Here is a 17751-nt window from a genome sequence, read left to right as displayed (position 1 = left end):
TAAATTTAGAAGAGAGTGAGTATTTTTTGGTCAACGCTTCAAGGAGGGGAGAGCCATTTGCTCTGGCAAAGTACATGTCTAGTCCAGTTGTTGTCTCTTTAGAAATATGGAGACAACTGTCAACATTTCAAGCTGGGGCTAGTGTTTAGGCTGGTCCCCATTTGTGTGAACCACTTGTTAAAGCAGAAAAGTTGGATGCTACATTTGAGGATTGGAAGTGTGACTTATCCCTCGAGTGGCAGTTTGCCAGCCTGGAGGAAATTCAGGCTCAGGCTTGCTTAGGTAACTCCAAGTACAAAATTTAGTTTGACAGATGTTTCTGACATTCCCAGTGGTGCCACCATCATCCTTGCTGGAAAGGATCTTTTCCTGTTCAAGATCGGAAGAGGGTAGTACATCTGGCATTTGTGGATGGATTTTGGGGAGGATCTGGTCTCGGTGGAAAGGGTGAAGGCCAAATGGGAGGAGGAGGTGTGGAGTGAGGCCCTTTGCAGGGTGAATGCCACACTATCGTGTGCGAAGCTGAGCCTGATCCAGCTCAAGGTAGTGTTTAGGGTGCATCTTACTAAAGCCAGAATGAGTCGTCTCTTTGCAGGGATTGAGGATAGGTGCGAGCGCTGTCACACGCACATGTTCTGGTCCTGTCCCAAGCTTGTGTGTTTCTGGATCTCTCTTTTCAGCACCATGTTGGCCATCCTGAACATTGAGCTGGAGCCCTGTCCTTTAGCAGCAATATTTAGAGTTTGGGATTTGCCAGAGCTGCAGACGGGTGTGGGAGCAGATGTTATTGCCTTCGCTTCGCTGGTTGCTCGGAGGCGAGTCCTGTTGAGTTAGAGGCTGGGGATGCCACTTGGTGCCTCAGAGTGGCTAGATGATGTAACGGAGTTTTTGCACTCGAAAAGGTCAAATACACAGTGACGGGGTCAATGGAATGGTTCCACTAGAGATGGCAACAGTTCATATTTTAGTCCAAGGAATTGGTCACTGTTAGAGAGGGATAGAGGGGGAGGAAGCAATGTGGCGGGGGTGGGCTTGTTTACTCAATACTGTTGTTTGCATTGTTTGTATTTTTTTGTATAAAATGACAAAAGCCTAATAGAAATATATATTTTAAATCATTAGTCTGTAGTGTGGTATCTAAATTTAAAAATAATTGTTATCTACATGCACACGTGAGTAATATGGCACAGTGATATCCCTTTATCAAACAATGTCTTTATTACCAGACATTTCCTTTTTTGGCTTTTGTTTTAAGGAAAAATTGTTTTAGTCACTGTAAAATATAAACCTAAATATACAGCAGTTTTACTTACAAAGTTAAACAGATGTTCTAAAATATTATACAACTATCAGAAACATTTAGTTCCCCAACATCCACAGTATATAACTCCACTCTTGACAAAACAGATTTTATTGTACAATCCTCTAAAATTTTAAATTTCATAATTTTTTTGTACAAAGTACAGAAAAAATATTTTAAATTCATTTTAAATAAAAGCAAAAAAGTAAAACATGTTTACATATATGTATGTATAAAGGACTGGGTGATGTCTGAGTGTGGTTATCTAAAAGTGAATCCGAGTCAGAGTTCTTCTGACGCAAGGATACAGTTTTCATTATCTTACAAGTGTACCTGACCACGACAGGTAACTTTGTAAACAATAAAGTGAAGTGCCTCAACACAACCAAGCCTCCTAAACAGATCATGTGACAGGGGTCACAGAATCTGAAAGAGGACACCATCTTAAAAATCAGTGCTTCATTAAAAAAAACAAAATAAAATAACAATCAAATGAATGTGTTTACATATGCAGTGTGCCAGGAAAAAAGTTCCTAATTTGGGCTACCTGCCAAAAAGCAGAAAATTACATTTACAGAAAGATAAGAAACAGACAGCATACAAAAAAAATTATAAACAGGGAGATATCTTTTTGAAAAATTCACAAGTTCATCCAAAATGGAATCCTGGCTTTCAAATATACAAGAACATAGACAACATTGTCATTTAGTATTCAGAATAGTGTTTTTTTCCAAACACAACGATCCATGAAATAACACATCGTTTACATCATTTACACAGTTTTGTTTTTCTTGAATGTAGGCCATTTTGTAGGAACAGCAGCCAATACGTGACCTAGTCCTTTAGCAGTTCATTGTATATTTCAACCTCATTGTCAGAATATAGGTACGTGACAGATGATCCCAACAGTTCCTGAAGTTTGCTTGTGAATTCCACCAGCTCCAGTGTTTCTTTATTGTCAATGTCACGAGTTTCAAAATTCTCTGGGTAGGTAAAAAGTTGGCTCAAAGAAGCCTGCCTGTAGAACTCTGCCTCTGAAATGTTGGCGTTTTCAATGTGAGGAAATGAGGAGCGAAATATGCGGGCTGACACTTTCAGTCGCCGTAGTACATCAGTTAATAGCAGCCAGTTCCGGGGACTGTTAGGGAGAAGGAAGAAAACATTACAAGTTTTATACGAGTTATACTGTCTCCGAATTGTAAGAATGGTCTTCCAGTAGAGAAGACAGTTTACTAACTGGACATCACTTATAAAATGTATCTGTTGATTTGAAAGGTTATACATCTAGAACCACAAAGTCTTAATTTAAAATAACATATTTAAAGTGCTTTTCTCAAGCTTTTAATCAATAATCTAGCTTGTTGTTCCAAACGAAACTTGCGTGTTTCTACAAATACATGATCAATATCATGTACTTATGTCATAATGTTTCATAGAATCATAGAAGTTTACAGCATGGAAACAGGCCCTTCGGCCCAACCAGTCCATGCCGCCCAGTTTTTACCATTAAACTAGTCCCAGTTGCCCGCACTTGGCCCATAACCCTCTATACCCATCTTACCCATGTAACTATCTAAATGCTTTTTAAAAGACACATGTTTGAAACATACATTTCTTTTTTAAAATAAATTTAGAGTACCCAATTATTTTTCTTTTCCAATTAAGGAGCAATTTATCGTGGCCAATTCACCTTCCCTGCACATCTTTTGAGTTGTGGGGGTGAAACCCAAGCAGACATGGGGAGAATGTGCAAACTCCACAAGGACAGTGACCCAGGGCCAGGATTCAAACCCAGGTCCTCAGCGCGGCAGTCCCAGTGCTAACGACTGCGCCACCGTGCTGCCCGAAACATACATTTCGAATGACACAATGCACTTTACAGTTTCTGTAATGAACTTTTAATGATTTTTTTACGCAGATTACCCATGGTGAAACTGAGAATAAACTGTTTTCTAAGGAATGTGGTGTGGAAAATTGAATGAGAAAAATGTTACAGAAATAAATGAGGTAGATATTGAAGCCAATGGGACAGATAGGTGCGTGTGTGCATGTGTTAAAGGCTAGAATACGATCATGGAATTTATGTATATATATTTGGTGAGATTCTCCGGTTCCCCAGCCACGTGTTCCTCAGCAGCGCATCGTTCATTGGCAGCAGGATTCTCTCTTCTCACCGCTTGTCAATGGGACTTCTCATTGAAGCCACCCCATGCCGCTGGGAAACCCATGGGCAGGGGTGTGCTGCCAGCCGGAAAAGAGAATCCCGATGACCAGAGAATTCCGGCAATTATATATAATATATATTTTTTTAAACACTTGAATATAGATAGGCCTTATGTTTCATGCTTTTATTCAGTCATGTAAGAAGTCTTACAACACCAGGTTAAAGACCAACAGGTTTGTTTCAAACACTAGCTTTCGGAGCACTGCTCCTTCCTCAGGTTTATTCAGTCATGGGATGAGAGTGTTGCTGACAAGGTCAACAGTTATTGCCCATCCCTAAACTGCCTTGAAAAGGTGGTGGTAATTAGCCTTCTTGAACTGCTTCAGTCCATGTGGCAAAGATACACCCACAGTGCTGTTAAGGAAGGAGTTCCATGGTTTTAACCCAGCAACAGTGAAGGAGAGGTAATACAACTCCAAGCCAGGATAATTTGGGATTGGAGGGAAACTTGTAGGCACTGATGTTTTCCATGTGTCCATTACCCTTGTTCTTCTAGGTGGTAGAGGTCACCGGTTTGGAAGGCGCTGTCAAAGAAGGAGCTTTGCCAAGTTGCAGCAGTGCATCTTATAGATAGTACAAACTACTGCCGCTGCACATCATTGGTGGAGGGAATGAGTGTTTAAGGTGGTATCAAAACCATTTACTGAAGCTTCAAGCTTCAACTTTTAACCAGCTCATATTTTTACGTTCGACTCTCTGCAGGGATGTGTTTACCATGTCTGTCATAGAACATCAATGAGATGCCAAGTCAACGTAAGGAAGCTAGTTGGGGTTTTTCTCAGCTTGTCGTTCAACATCATATATTGACTGCCCATATTTACTGATAGGTTCTGATAAACCACCTTGATTATTTGGCTATCCAGAATACATACCCCTGAGAGAGTGAGACCTGAATGTTGTAACAAGGTAAAAGAGGGTTATCAGAAAACTCAAATTCCAAAACATCATCATACTCCTCTTCCTCATCACTAGGGCCTGGTGGATTAGCCAAGACATCAAAGCCCGACTCTTCTACCGGTTCTGGAACACAAAAGATACTAGAGGTTACTTGCAGAAGAGAGTAAACCATTTATTTGTGCCTGTCAAGTTAGAATACATGAACGTATATTTTTCCACAGCTTCAGAACAGAATACATTTTAACTGTACATCATTTAAAAAAGGTGTTCTGTCATATGCAGACAAGGCCTTAAAGTTTACAATGAGTTAGGGTTAGGGTTAAACCACAGATGAAACAAATAATCCTAAAAAAAATAACTCATCGAGGAGACGGATGTGCAAATTGCCTATGCAGTTTTAATACCACAAGCTTTTTATCAGCTAAAGTCCCATTTTCAACTGCCATTAACACATCCTTAACCACTCTATTTGAAATATTATTTGTCAGTAATGGAATACAATAGTGTCCCGACTGTGTAAATTGTAAGTCCACCGTCTTTCCAAAAACTGTTGCCTAGTCCTGTTCCATATCCAGTTTCATGTGTGCTTTCTTCATCGACGGTTTGCTCAGAAGCAAAGGTATCTCACTTGATACAACATCCGTGTAATGAAATGATTCACTCCGGCAATATTGCAAGGGATCACCACTCTTTTCAGCGACTTCAGAGTATTATCATCCCCAAACCTGAAACTTGTGGAACTTTCAAATTCCTTAACCTTGTTACGATTTTCAGCATTCAAAGAGTCCAGGTAACATTTTAACCAGTCAATTTCACACACAGTAGATGTGCAGCCACTGTCCAATACAGCACAGTTGAAGGATTCTGCAACCAACACCCTCATTACCGGTGTAAAGCTGCTTGTCAATAAGACAATGCCTTCTTTCTGGTCACTATCCTTTTCCTCTTCTGACTCTTCCGTGTCATGTGTCGCTTCAAACACTCTATCATAAGGAGTTGGACAGTTGAAAGAATAATGATATTGAGAGTCACATCGAAAACATCGATTTATCATGCCCCATGCATTTCTGGAGTTCATCTTCCTATTGTAGGTTCTAACTGGGTTTCTGTCTTCATAATTTCCTTGTCCCGGTCTCCTTCTATAGTCTTGAGCCCTGTTCGGAGCCATACGATTTCGCCATCCTGTTACTAGTGTATCTTCCATATTCTGCCTTATTGCAAGCTGACCTATTTGGGTCATCAGAGCCATTGGAATCGAATGTTTCCCCAGAAACTTTTGTAAAGCTTTTGTCATCTGTTCGAATAAGGTATCCTTATCAGTAAACTGAACTCCTGTCAAAACCAGGAGCCTATTCATGTTGCTCACTCTAGCACAGTCAAATAATTTAAAGGCCAACACAGATTGTGGAAATTCCAGGTTGTGTTTCTGCAGCCTTTTATATAGTCTGCCAAATTCCATTATATAGTCTTCCATGGAGATATCCTCCATTTTCTGGAACTTATCAAAATCCGACCATGCTTCATACGCACGTAACAAGTCATCTTTCTTATAAATCTTATCCACTAATGTAATAAAGTCTCCAGACCTTCTTCTGAGTCTAACTCTTCCAATTCCAGCTCAGAAAGCACTTTGTTTCTGATTTTACTGCCATATGGTAGAGAAAGAGCCAATGCCATACCTTGTTTTCTCTTTCCCAAAGCAGTTACCTTAGTCCACATAACTACTGCACTTCTCCATTGGTCGTACGATTCCCTTTCAGAAAATAATGGAGGATAGTCATATCCAGCCATCTTTATCCTCGGTTCAGCCATATATCCCTTTTTTTTTTTCTTTTCTCACTCACTCCTTGGTTTGATCTGGAAAGGTATATCTTTCAACCCTTCACATTTACACAGCAACCATTCTCTGCTACCAATTGTTAGACGTTTTAGTTGCTGTGATATGAAGAGTCTAAAGTTCTGTTCCTCTTTCACAAACACACATTTATTTCATTCCAACAGCATTTCCACAAAACTCTAACTATACCTCACCTGACAGAGGCCACCTGAAGCCCCTTTACATCAGCGTCAATTAATGGATACTTAACATAAATGAGACAACTAATTTCAATGTCTCTTAACCCATTACTTAACAACCAGCAAGGGGCAAGATGCACTTATCAGGCATCTGGGGCCTCCCGTTTCAAATTCCAAAAGCTAGTTAACATTCAAACCAGCTTGCAATGAATGAGATGAGTTTTATCAGTTCTCAGCTGGCCACTGGTTGTTCCACCCAGAAAACAGCTGTTAAGATATTCCTGTCTTTAGGATGATGGACATCCTCTTCCCAAAACAGCAACATTGCTGTCTCAGCTCACATGATTGCTTCCAAGTGCCTCTGCCAACCTCAACTCAAAGATTTATGCACAATAATCAATGCATTTTGTATAGCTGTGAAAATTCTCCAGGCATGAATACAGGATTCTCATGTTTAATGTAATCTCTCCTTGATGGAAATTCCTCTATAGTTATTAGCACGAACACATATGATTCAGGTAAGCTGTGCGTGTGGGCCCACACACATCTTTGAGCTGAATTACCTATTCAAGTTTAACATCCCTCTAGAAAGCTCAGTGCATCGTATTTTATAGATTTATTGATCTGCATTGCAACATTTTTAGTATCAGTACCCGCAGATCCCTTGGTTTACCCCATTTAGACACTTATTTTCTAAGGATAATGTGGTCTCTGTATTTTCCCTATCAAAATGTGCCACCTCACATTTATCTACATTCAGGTTCATTTGCAAATTATACATCCATTCTGCAAGTTTATTCATGTCCTAGATTTTGCAGTCAGTGGTGATGCATGCTGACTTTGAAGAAAGCCTCACTGAAAGACCTAGTGATCTCTCTGGTGAGAGCTTTATCTCTCTCTCTCTCTATGTACAACTAGGTGCCACATAGTTCAATGGGAATTCCCAGTGTGGAGCTGGAATGATACCATCAAACTGTCCAAGCAGCCAATCATATTAAATAATTCTCACAGACAACTAACCAGGAAATGAAAAATACGGATAATAGAAACATTTCCTAAAGGCTTTAGAGTGAAAAATAAAAATGGAAATTTATACATGGGTGTAAGGTAGAAACTGAAACATAATTAACAAATTTTAAAGTATTAGTAATTATAGTGGAGACATTTAACAGTATTCCCAGATACTCAGCAGTAGTTATTACGTCGATCGCTGTTAAAACAAAAATCTAGTTACACTTCATTATTCCTAACAGCAACATGACACCAAAAAAAAGGTTTCTTCCAGATTCATTGATTGTGCTGTTTGCTGGGGATCCATTGCGCAGCCTGTGGCAAAGCAGTGAATGACTGACCACAACATCGGGATTTTTGCTTTAATCTGTGCTTGTGCTAAATTGGAAACAATACTCAGATTCAGGGGGATAAAGATGGCAAATGTTGATGATTCACCATCAAAAATCCCACAAACGGGCAGCACGGTGGCCTAGTGGTTAGCACAGCTGCCTCACGGCGCTGAGGTCCCAGGTTCGATCCCAGCTCTGGGTCAAGGTCCGTGTGGGGTTTGCACATTCTCCCCGTGTCTGCATGGGTTTCGTCCCCACAACCCAAAAATGTGCAGAATAGGTGGATTGGCCATACTAAATTTCCCCTTAATTGGAAAAAATAATTGGGTAATCTAAATTTAAAAATCCCACAAACTCCCAGCCAATGTCTTATATTTTGCTGCAGTCCTCAATTACATTAACTGTAACCCCAAGGTCACCCACAAATTTTGAAATTGTACTTCTGTTTCCAGAGTCCAAACTGTTTACAGAAATGATGAACAGGGGGGGGGGGTTCAGAAATGATGAAGAGGGGGCACCAGTCCCTGTGGAACACCACTTTGCACCTTTTGGCAGTCTGAGTGCAGGTTGGTGTTTGAATAGAGTCATTATTTGGCACAGTCTTAGTAATACATCTTCCATCGCTAACTTTCTTCCTTTCAAATTGCATGCAAAATGTGCCCTCTTGATGTAGAGTATAATAGTCTCTATTCCTTTCCTGACCTGCTAGGAGGTGCACTTGGCACTTGAAATTGATTTTTTTCCCCTTTCCTGATCAGTTTTCCTTCCTCCTCAGATAGTGCAGCAGATATCAGATAATGTGTTCTTCAAACAAATGAAGCTGGGATTCAAAGTTAGGTTCTTATGTTGATTTTGCAGCAGTAGGCTAAATGTAGCCTTTATAATCCAATAAACTCAAGGCATTCTACTTGTAAGGAGCACTTTTCTTTAAATAAATAACAAAAAGTCACAAAAACAGATGCAAGTTGAAGTAAGATCCATAAACTAGACTTTATATCGGCCAAATTTTATTGTGGAATGAAAATGCTTTAATTCAATTCATCATAGCTTTATTAGTAGAGAGCTTTTTTTTATTTTAAGAACGCTCTGTTTACTGCTGCAATTACAGTATTCCTTTCCACATTTAGGAGTTTGCATAAGGGTATCACTCACCACACACAGAGCTGCCATAGAAATCCCAGTACAAACCAGGGTCATCATTGCTCCGACCTTGCAAGTCAGCAAAATACTCTGGAGGAGGAGTAAAAACACACAAATTGGTCAAAACATTGACGGCAGAGCACCTGCTCATTTTAGTTTCGTCATACAGGACATAAAATGTTAACAAAACATGGTACTGAAATGTGTAATATCCCAACTGTGCAGTTTGAGATTGTAAAAGGCTGACCCAGCAATGATGCAAGGCCAAAGTTGTAAAAATAAAAGTATCAGTGTATTGGACAAGATATTAAAATGTTAATTTTGTCAGAGATTCTGCCTCCCCGCCCCCGCCCCCCTCCTCCACCCCCCACACCACAGACTCCCCAACCCAGAATGGATTTGCTTTTTAAAAAAACTTGGTTATTCACGACTCCCAGATGATTGCATGCTTGTTGAGTGGGATAGGGAGGCTCTGTTTCATAATGCATGATGCCTCGCGCCTTCTATGTGGCTAGATGGACCAGATTAACTTTTCCTGTCTGTCATTTTTGTATGTTCGTATGTAAAATATAATTACATAGGAAGTAGTACATCATTTTTTGTGACATTTCTGAGGCTACTTGTTTCTTTGCTTACATTCAGCTCTCAGCAGCCTATGTCACAAATTGCTTTTAGCAGAGCAGCTGGGAGGAGAAAGGCTGGCAGGAACTGAGAAGAAATGAAGAATCATTAGTTTTAATACCAAGCCCAAAAGTGAATTTTTAAAGAGATAATGCATGTATTTTTAAGAAGAATTCCTGAGGATATGTCCATTCAAGTATCCCGTCAGGTAAAAAAATAAAATAGGGTCCGTGCAGACACAATGGGCCAAAGGGCCCATTTCCGTGCTGTAAAACTCGATAACTCTATTTCAAAACCAACATTTCATTTTTAATGATTAGGACCACTCATAAAAATAATTTTGATTCATCATTTAAATGAAACTGATCTAAATTTAATCAGGCTTTCATTGATTAATATCAAATGAGAGTTTATACTTTCTATACACACACACCTGTGCATGTGTTTGTGTGTATAATATGGTTAACTGCTTCAGGGCACAGAAACAATACTGAGGCAACTTCTTAAAAGTTTCAGACATCTGCTGAGCCTGCTCATTTTCCCTGAGATATACAGTCCTCTCTGTATTTACAATGTTTTAAAGAGGAAGATGTGGTTCAGAGAAAGGTTACCAGACAGATGCATTTGCATCTCTGACACTTTGTTAGGTCCTATCTTTATGCTGCCATCCTTCTTTACAGGGTCAGGCTACTGTACCTGGACAGTGTGGAGACTCCTACATGTGAAGAATACGAGTCCTTAAGGAGATCATCACAAATCTGTGCAAATCCCTACAGCAGACATGCAAAGCAACCATAGGACAGGGATTGTTGTGTCAGTACCTATTAAAGTAACAGCTTCCTGAACTGGTACACCACTGGGCTCTTCCTAACAACAACCGAGTACATCTTCAAAATCTCCTAACCTGCAGTGCACAGTTGCATCACGCACGTCTTAAAGCCTATTTTGCCCACTATACTCCATAAATCCATTCCTCCACTGGGGAAAAAAATCCCACCAGAGAAATATATACAATTTCACAGTCTGTTTCAAATTCCAAAATGTCATGGCTCTATTGATGGCATAAATGCTATAATGTATAACACCAACTCCAGTGTCCTTCCCTTCCACTCCATCGATACACAGTTGGTTTGTCATCATATGGACAGAATCATGTACATTAATATTCCCTATCCTGGTCATTTGAACCACATGCCATTGTCTAAATCCTTCCATGAACATTCATCAACTGCATCTTCCCAGCACATCATGTTCAATTCACCAAGAGTTCTGTGCTTCAATGCCAAATAAGTGACCTTGTATTATCTGTGCTGCCTGCACTGCTGATGCAGTTTTAGGAAAGCAGTGTTCCCAATGCCATTGTGCCACAACTGCATTATCACAAGACTGGCGTCTATTATCTGATTCGACAGTGATTAACAATGACTAAATAGTAACTAAATTAATTTATAAGTGAGAATTTATGTAGCACTTTCAGGACAACCTGAAGCAAAGTACTTGACAGCTAATTAATTACTTTTGAAATGTCCCGTTATAGACAAAGTGGCAAAGAGTTAGAGCTCAGCAAGGCCCCACAAACAGCAAATAGATAAATAATCAGTTAATCTATTTTGCGAGTGTTGGTTGTGGTATTTTTATTCCCTGTTCTTTTTCAAATAGGATATTTGAATGGGATTTTTTTTCAGCAAGCTAAATCCCCAGGTGAAATCATAGTTTAACATCTGAAAAGCATCTCTTACAATGCAGCAATCTCTCAGTACTGCATGTGAATCATCCTGAAATATTTGCTTAAATGGGACATTTGTGATAATTGGCTAAATCAAATTACTTTCATACTTTTCACCATTGTGCTGCGAAAGGTACATCAAAAGCAAATTCACAGTTTTAGCTGAAAAGTGCCCTTCAATTAACTTAATTGAAATGTCCAGATTGAGAGGGGTTAACAACTCGAGTTTGAACATACCTGCGAGAAACATTTCCATCACTTCACTGTGTGCCATCTTTAGAATAGTACGACCAGAGTATGTGGCCAGGGTTGGATCTGCACTGTATGAAAGCAACAGCCGAACCACTTCCAAGTGATCATTTTCCACTGCATCATGAATAGGCCTTCAATAAAAACAAAACCTCAAAACTTAATTTGACAGCAGAGAAAAGTACAAATGCAAATTGTATGTAGAGGGAAAACAGTAGGATTATAGGCAGTGAAGTCTAGAACACCATTCAACCATAAGGACATTATAGCAGTAACAAATCAATCAGCAACTATGCACTTTTCCAGTAGGGATCAATGAATAACAGCTTGCCACGAGATCCTAGGTGATGAATTTTATTCCCGGGAGGTTCATATGCGGACTAGATTGGCTTCTGTTTCGATGCTGATGGTTGAATAGAGTGCCAATATTCCATTGTGTATATACATAGATAGCGATAAACGCAACAATACGGAGTTCCCAACAGGGAGCTGCACTCAATGGGAGCACAAATACGGCTCAGCCAGAGCTTGGAAGCACTGAATACATAGTCTTGCCTAATTCATATGACTCATTGAATACCAAGCAACGCATTTGCTGAGGTACTTGATGTCAAAGCTTGCTGTTTTCAACAGGGACTTGGCCTCACTTCTTGGTCTCCATAGAACCGTTATTGTGCAAAAAGAGGCCATTCGGCCCATTGTGCCTGCGCAGGCAAACAAAAGAGAAAAAAATAAACTAGCCACTCATTTTAATCCCCCTTCCCAGCACCTTACAGGTTACAGCCCTTCAGGTGCAGATTCAGGTGCCTTCTAATTGCGTTGAGCACTTCAGCCGCTCCCACCAACTTAAGCAGTAAATTCCAGATGTCCACCATCCTCTGGGTGAAAAACCTTTTCCTCATGTACCCTTCCAATTACCTTGAGCTTCAACACTCTAATTTCGCAAGTAAAACAAAACTCACCAAAAGAGATTTTGGAAGGGGAAAAAAAAACAAATGGTGGGAAAAAAACTATAGCACCAAATTTTCTTTCAGCAAATTCAGGAATTCACTTAAACCGTATAGATTAATTTCAGTTTAATCAAACTAAATAATTCTCTGTTCTGGAAATCACAGACAGCAATTGCTTAGGTAGTTAATGAAGGGTCAAAATTAAAAGTTGAACCTTACACTTCAGTGCTCTAGCTTGAGTATCTATCACAGAGCTTAGTATCACGGACTTAGCACAAAGGAATCTAGTCCAATTTAATGAGGTGACTCCAGTAACCCAAGGAAATAAATACCTTGTTCCATCCTGAGCACTGCAGTTAACATCAGCTCCGTGTTCTAGAAGGTGGCATACAATGCTGAGCCATCCTCTGGCACAGGCTTCATGCAAAGCACAATAACCTGCATTATCGCGATGATTCACATCACAAACCTTGTTCTCCAGACAGTAGAGCACTACTTCCTAAGAAAGAAAAAATATTAATGGATTAATTTGCATCACATGAAACAAGTGCCAGATTAATTGATGAAAATGACAAGGAAATAAGATTAGAAATCCTTCTCTTGCACTTTATTTCAATTGCAAATGTATTTACAAAATTGTCCCCAATCTCACATTGCAACAGAGACTGTTTTAATGGAATAATGTTTCAACGTCAAAACAAAATCCATATAAAGTAGCATGTACAAATAAATTCTAAGCTGTCTGTGAAAACAGAAATAATATTTTGGCTAGCAAATAACTAGGCTGCATCTAGCAATATAGTGAAGTCAATTTGCAAAAGTTTAATCCTACAGTTGGCATACAAGTTTAACACCAACAACCAAGGCAACTTCTACCCCAGGGTAATAAACCAAACAAAGCATGTGCATCCTGGAAAGTTGCTAATCAGCAACCTACACTATAGACACTTTTCTGGTATCCTTGTCGCTCATCATTTCACAAGAACACATACTAATTTGGAGCAGTCAGCTAGACAATCCAAAAACAAAACCTGACTAGCAGGCACACCGAAGGAGCTTCGGCCTAGGTTGGACACCTGTTCCCATCTACCCTTCTTCTGCCTGAAGCCATTGCCTAAGAGACCTATTCATCACTGGATTCCTATTTCATTGTGTGAGGTCAACACCACCAGAAAATGGTGGTGATTTAGAGATGATTTAGAGATGATTTAGAGATGTGGATCAGAAATTGGCTAGCTGAAAGAAGAAAGAGGGTGGTGGTTGATGGGAAATGTTCAGAATGGAGTTCAGTTACAAGTGGCGTACCACAAGGATCGGTTCTGGGGCCGTTGCCGTTTGTCATTTTTATCAATGACCTAGAGGAAGGCGCAGAAGGGTGGGTGAGTAAATTTGCAGACGACACTAAAGTCGGTGGTGTTGTCGACAGTGTGGAAGGATGTAGCAGGTTACAGAGGGACATAGATAAGCTGCAGAGCTGGGCTGAGAGGTGGCAAATGGAGTTTAATGTAGAGAAGTGTGAGGTGATTCACTTTGGAAGGAATAACAGGAATGCGGAATATTTGGCTAATGGTAAAGTTCTTGGAAGTGTGGATGAGCAGAGGGATCTAGGTGTCCATGTACATAGATCCCTGAAAGTTGCCACCCAGTTTGATAGGGTTGTGAAGAAGGCCTATGGAGTGTTGGCCTTTATTGGTAGAGGGATTGAGTTCCGGAGTCAGGGGGTCATGTTGCAGCTGTACAAAACTCTGGTACGGCCGCATTTGGAGTATTGCGTACAGTTCTGGTCACCGCATTATAGGAAGGACGTGGAGGCTTTGGAGCGGGTGCAGAGGAGATTTACCAGGATGTTGCCTGGTATGGAGGGAAAATCTTATGAGGAAAGGCTGATGGACTTGAGGTTGTTTTCGTTGGAGAGAAGAAGGTTAAGAGACTTAATAGAGGCATACAAAATGATCAGGGGGTTAGATAGGGTTGACAGTGAGAGCCTTCTCCCGCGGATGGAAATGGCTGGCACGAGGGGACATAGCTTTAAACTGAGGGGTAATAGATATAGGACAGAGGTCAGAGGTAGGTTCTTTACACAAAGAGTGGTGAGGCCGTGGAATGCCCTACCTGCAACAGTAGTGAACTCGCCAACATTGAGGGCATTTAAAAGTTTATTGGATAAGCATATGGATGATAATGGCATAGTGTAGGTTAGATGGCTTTTGTTCGGTGCAACATCGTGGGCCGAAGGGCCTGTACTGCGCTGTATCGTTCTATGTTCTATGTTCTAAAAGTGAATTATCCAGCATCAGTTTTCAACCCACCAACCTCCATTGAGAAACATCTCACTGGACTTTTGATTCTGCACTCTGCAACCCATGTGAATCAATATTTCTTTTCTCTGTGGTCTATTGATTGTAAATCGTTATTTTCTCTCTCCCTCGCTATAATATCTTAATACAAGTGGGACATTGTTCTGTGTTTTGAGAATCTGCTTAAAAACAATCCCTTTGAGTTCATCCTATCTCCAATTTGCTGTGAAGCTAGTAATAGAAAATTGAATCGCACCAAAATCATTGGATTGCGAAATGCGCCGCCGCTTATAAATAGGGAAACAAATCAAAACACCTTTTTGTTTACAGATGGGTGGTGAGGGGAGAAATGAGTGCTGTTTAAATTAACTGCTCTCCCATCTGTAACAGAAATTGGGAGCTCAAATCTGGGATCACTCATTTGAATCTCACCAGATTCCATGTTTAAGACATGAGCCAAATTTGATACAAGAGTCAACTGAAAGCCAAAAACCTGATGCAGGAACGAATTTTAAAACACAGAAACTTACCACTGCAAATTCCTTTTCCCCAACACTAATAGAATGGCAACCTTCGATGCCCAGATGTAGGTCAAACAGGAAGGCCCGAATGGTGAAACATTAGCATCACTTTGCACAGAGTGACTGAAAGCTGGAGCTAGGGAGGTACAGCTAAAATGATGAGTAAAGTGAAGAGACCTGAACTGATCCAGTTGTTAGTGGAACATTTGGATCTCACACACCAGATAGAGCAGGCAGAACTCTTGCTGCTGTTATGGGCCAGGGTTTAGAAAACTCCAAAGTATATCATGAAGTTCACCTGCCTACAACTGTTTATTGAATGTGACTGGGATGAGCACAAGAGCCTGCCTTTCAGGTGTTATTCAACAGAGTTCTTAGGTACTTTTAATTGTTTTTAAACGTATTCTACGAATTTAGTTAACATTTGTATAACCACACACATGCAAGAATTTTTATTAACTACAAACATAAATACCCCACACAGCTACAGTATTCTATGTATAACCCTTAATGAATTCTCCTTAACTGTCCCAATTTAATAACAAGATCCAAATAAATACCAAAACCCCCTTTTCAAAGGTGTGGCCCAGCACACGGCACTCTTACTGGTCTATAACCTGGTATGGATAATCTTGTTTCTTTTCCAAACAGCAGGTTTGAATTCCTTCCAGAAAACAATTATTTATTTTAAGTTATCAAGCAGTCTGGAAACAGCTTTTAAAATGAAGATAGAGAAACCCTTCTTTCAACCTGTGCAGTACAAACCAGTCCAAACTCAAAGCGAAAGTAAAAAAACTCAGAGCCACAGCCCAGCTCCAACCACACAATGACATCACTGAAACCCTGTGATTAGACAAAAACATTTCTTTTTTTTAAATAAATTTAGAGTACCCAATTAATTTTTTCCAATTAAAGGGCAATTTAACATGGCCAATCCACCTAGCCTGCACATCTTTGTATTGTGGTGGCGAAACCCACGCAAACACAGGGAGAAGGTGCAAACTCCACACGGACAGTGACCCAGAGCCGGGATCGAACCTGGGACCTCAACGCCATGAGGCTGCAGGGCTAACCCACTGCGCCATCATGCTGCCAAAATCATTTCTTAAAGGGACACTCACAAGGCACTGCAGAAACCTACCCCTTGGAGCGCATGGCACCATCTGTGTCGGAGCCAGACAAACTCCCAGAGAGTTTCTGGAATTTTGTCCTTTCAGGACAACGAATAGACAGGGTAGATATAGGTAAGATGTTTCCCTTGGTTGTAGAGTCTAGAACCAAAGGGCACAATTTCAAATAATGGGGATGCCACAAAGGACCGATGAGAAATTTATTTACACAGAGGTGGTGAATCTTTGGAATTTTCTACCTCAAGAGGGTTGGGGAAGCTCAGTTCTCGTGTATATTTAAGGTAGAGATTGATAGATTTCTGATTAACAATAATATAAAAGACTATGGGGACAATATGGGTAAGAGGCATTAAAGTGTCCCATCAGCCATGATCGCATTGATTACCTACTCCTGTTCTTATGTTTCTACTCCTATGTGCACCCTACCTGTCCCAAAATGTGAGCAAGTCCGACACAGGGGGTCATTCAGTCCCGAATGTTGGAGGTAAATGTAAACCTACCCATCCCCCCAGTGGGTCCTCCTTGAAGGCTATAGCACTGATCAGTGAAGTGAAAGGAGGATCAGTGTTTGCACCCTCCATAGGGTCCATCTCGAGTGTGACCTTGTTTCAGGTCTTGGTGCAGCAGGAATTGTCCCTGAACTACCAATAGCAGGAATTGATTCTCACCTCGGAAATCATTTGGCTGACAAAGTGCGAGCCAGTGAAAGAAAAGAAGCCAACATCAGCCAGCAGAAGTCGTCAGGAATTCACAAGGCTAGCAAATGTTTAGTGTCTCAAACCCCGGAACCACTGAGTGAGAGCTGCTTGAATGTAATGCGGCCAAAGCCAGGCCAGTGAAGTTAAAAGAGGCCCAGAAAGGGTCAACATAATTTAAATTAGATACACAGAATATTTCAGAATTAAACATGGACCAGGGATGTCCCAGAGCAGGAGAAAAGATAATGAGGTAGATACCCCACATAGTCGAAGAGCTTAAAGGAAGGCAAGTTATTAAACCAAGAAAGACCAAGGTTAAGGAATTGTCTGAAGTATGGCTAGCAGAGACCTTCTTTCTGAATTTAAACAGGGAAAATGGGAGAACACCCACACCGACAAGCAGACAGGGAATGAGATGCCTCCCCCAGTTGAAATGGCACAAAGGGTGTAACTGGTGCTGCACCTCCACTTGAGGGCAGTGGTTGTCCAGGGGAGAGGTAACAAGGTAAGAGAGTGTTCACACATAACCCAAAGACATCGGCTAAGAAGCCGTCTAGCCGGAAGCATTATGGCAAGTTTAAGTGGGGCGCAGGAGTATTCCCTAACTGGCCCAGAAAGGGTGAAGGTGATGCCTCACTT

At 40.6% G+C, this 17751-nt stretch overlaps 1 protein-coding gene across 11 annotated transcripts in view; it reads right to left on the bottom strand.

The window, feature by feature from the left end:
• Nucleotides 1-1199: 1199 nt before the first annotated feature.
• bcor (BCL6 corepressor) overlaps nucleotides 1200-17751 on the bottom strand; it is a 471432-nt gene continuing 454880 nt past the window's right edge. For all 11 annotated transcript variants that reach the window (XM_072513870.1, XM_072513869.1, XM_072513868.1 and 8 more), the window contains 5 exons: nucleotides 12799-12965; nucleotides 11505-11650; nucleotides 8933-9010; nucleotides 4397-4544; nucleotides 1200-2438 (listed from right to left, as the gene is read on the bottom strand). In XM_072513870.1, the coding sequence (XP_072369971.1) occupies nucleotides 2135-2438; nucleotides 4397-4544; nucleotides 8933-9010; nucleotides 11505-11650; nucleotides 12799-12965 (843 nt within the window). In that variant the 3' untranslated portion in view covers nucleotides 1200-2134. The remainder of the gene's footprint in view (nucleotides 2439-4396; nucleotides 4545-8932; nucleotides 9011-11504; nucleotides 11651-12798; nucleotides 12966-17751) is intronic.

This window comes from Scyliorhinus torazame, chromosome 8 (assembly GCF_047496885.1).
Source record: "Scyliorhinus torazame isolate Kashiwa2021f chromosome 8, sScyTor2.1, whole genome shotgun sequence".
NCBI classification, from domain to species: Eukaryota; Metazoa; Chordata; class Chondrichthyes; order Carcharhiniformes; family Scyliorhinidae; genus Scyliorhinus; species Scyliorhinus torazame.
The sequence above is the reverse complement of the archived record's forward strand: the minus strand, read 5'-3'. Positions and strand labels throughout refer to the sequence as shown.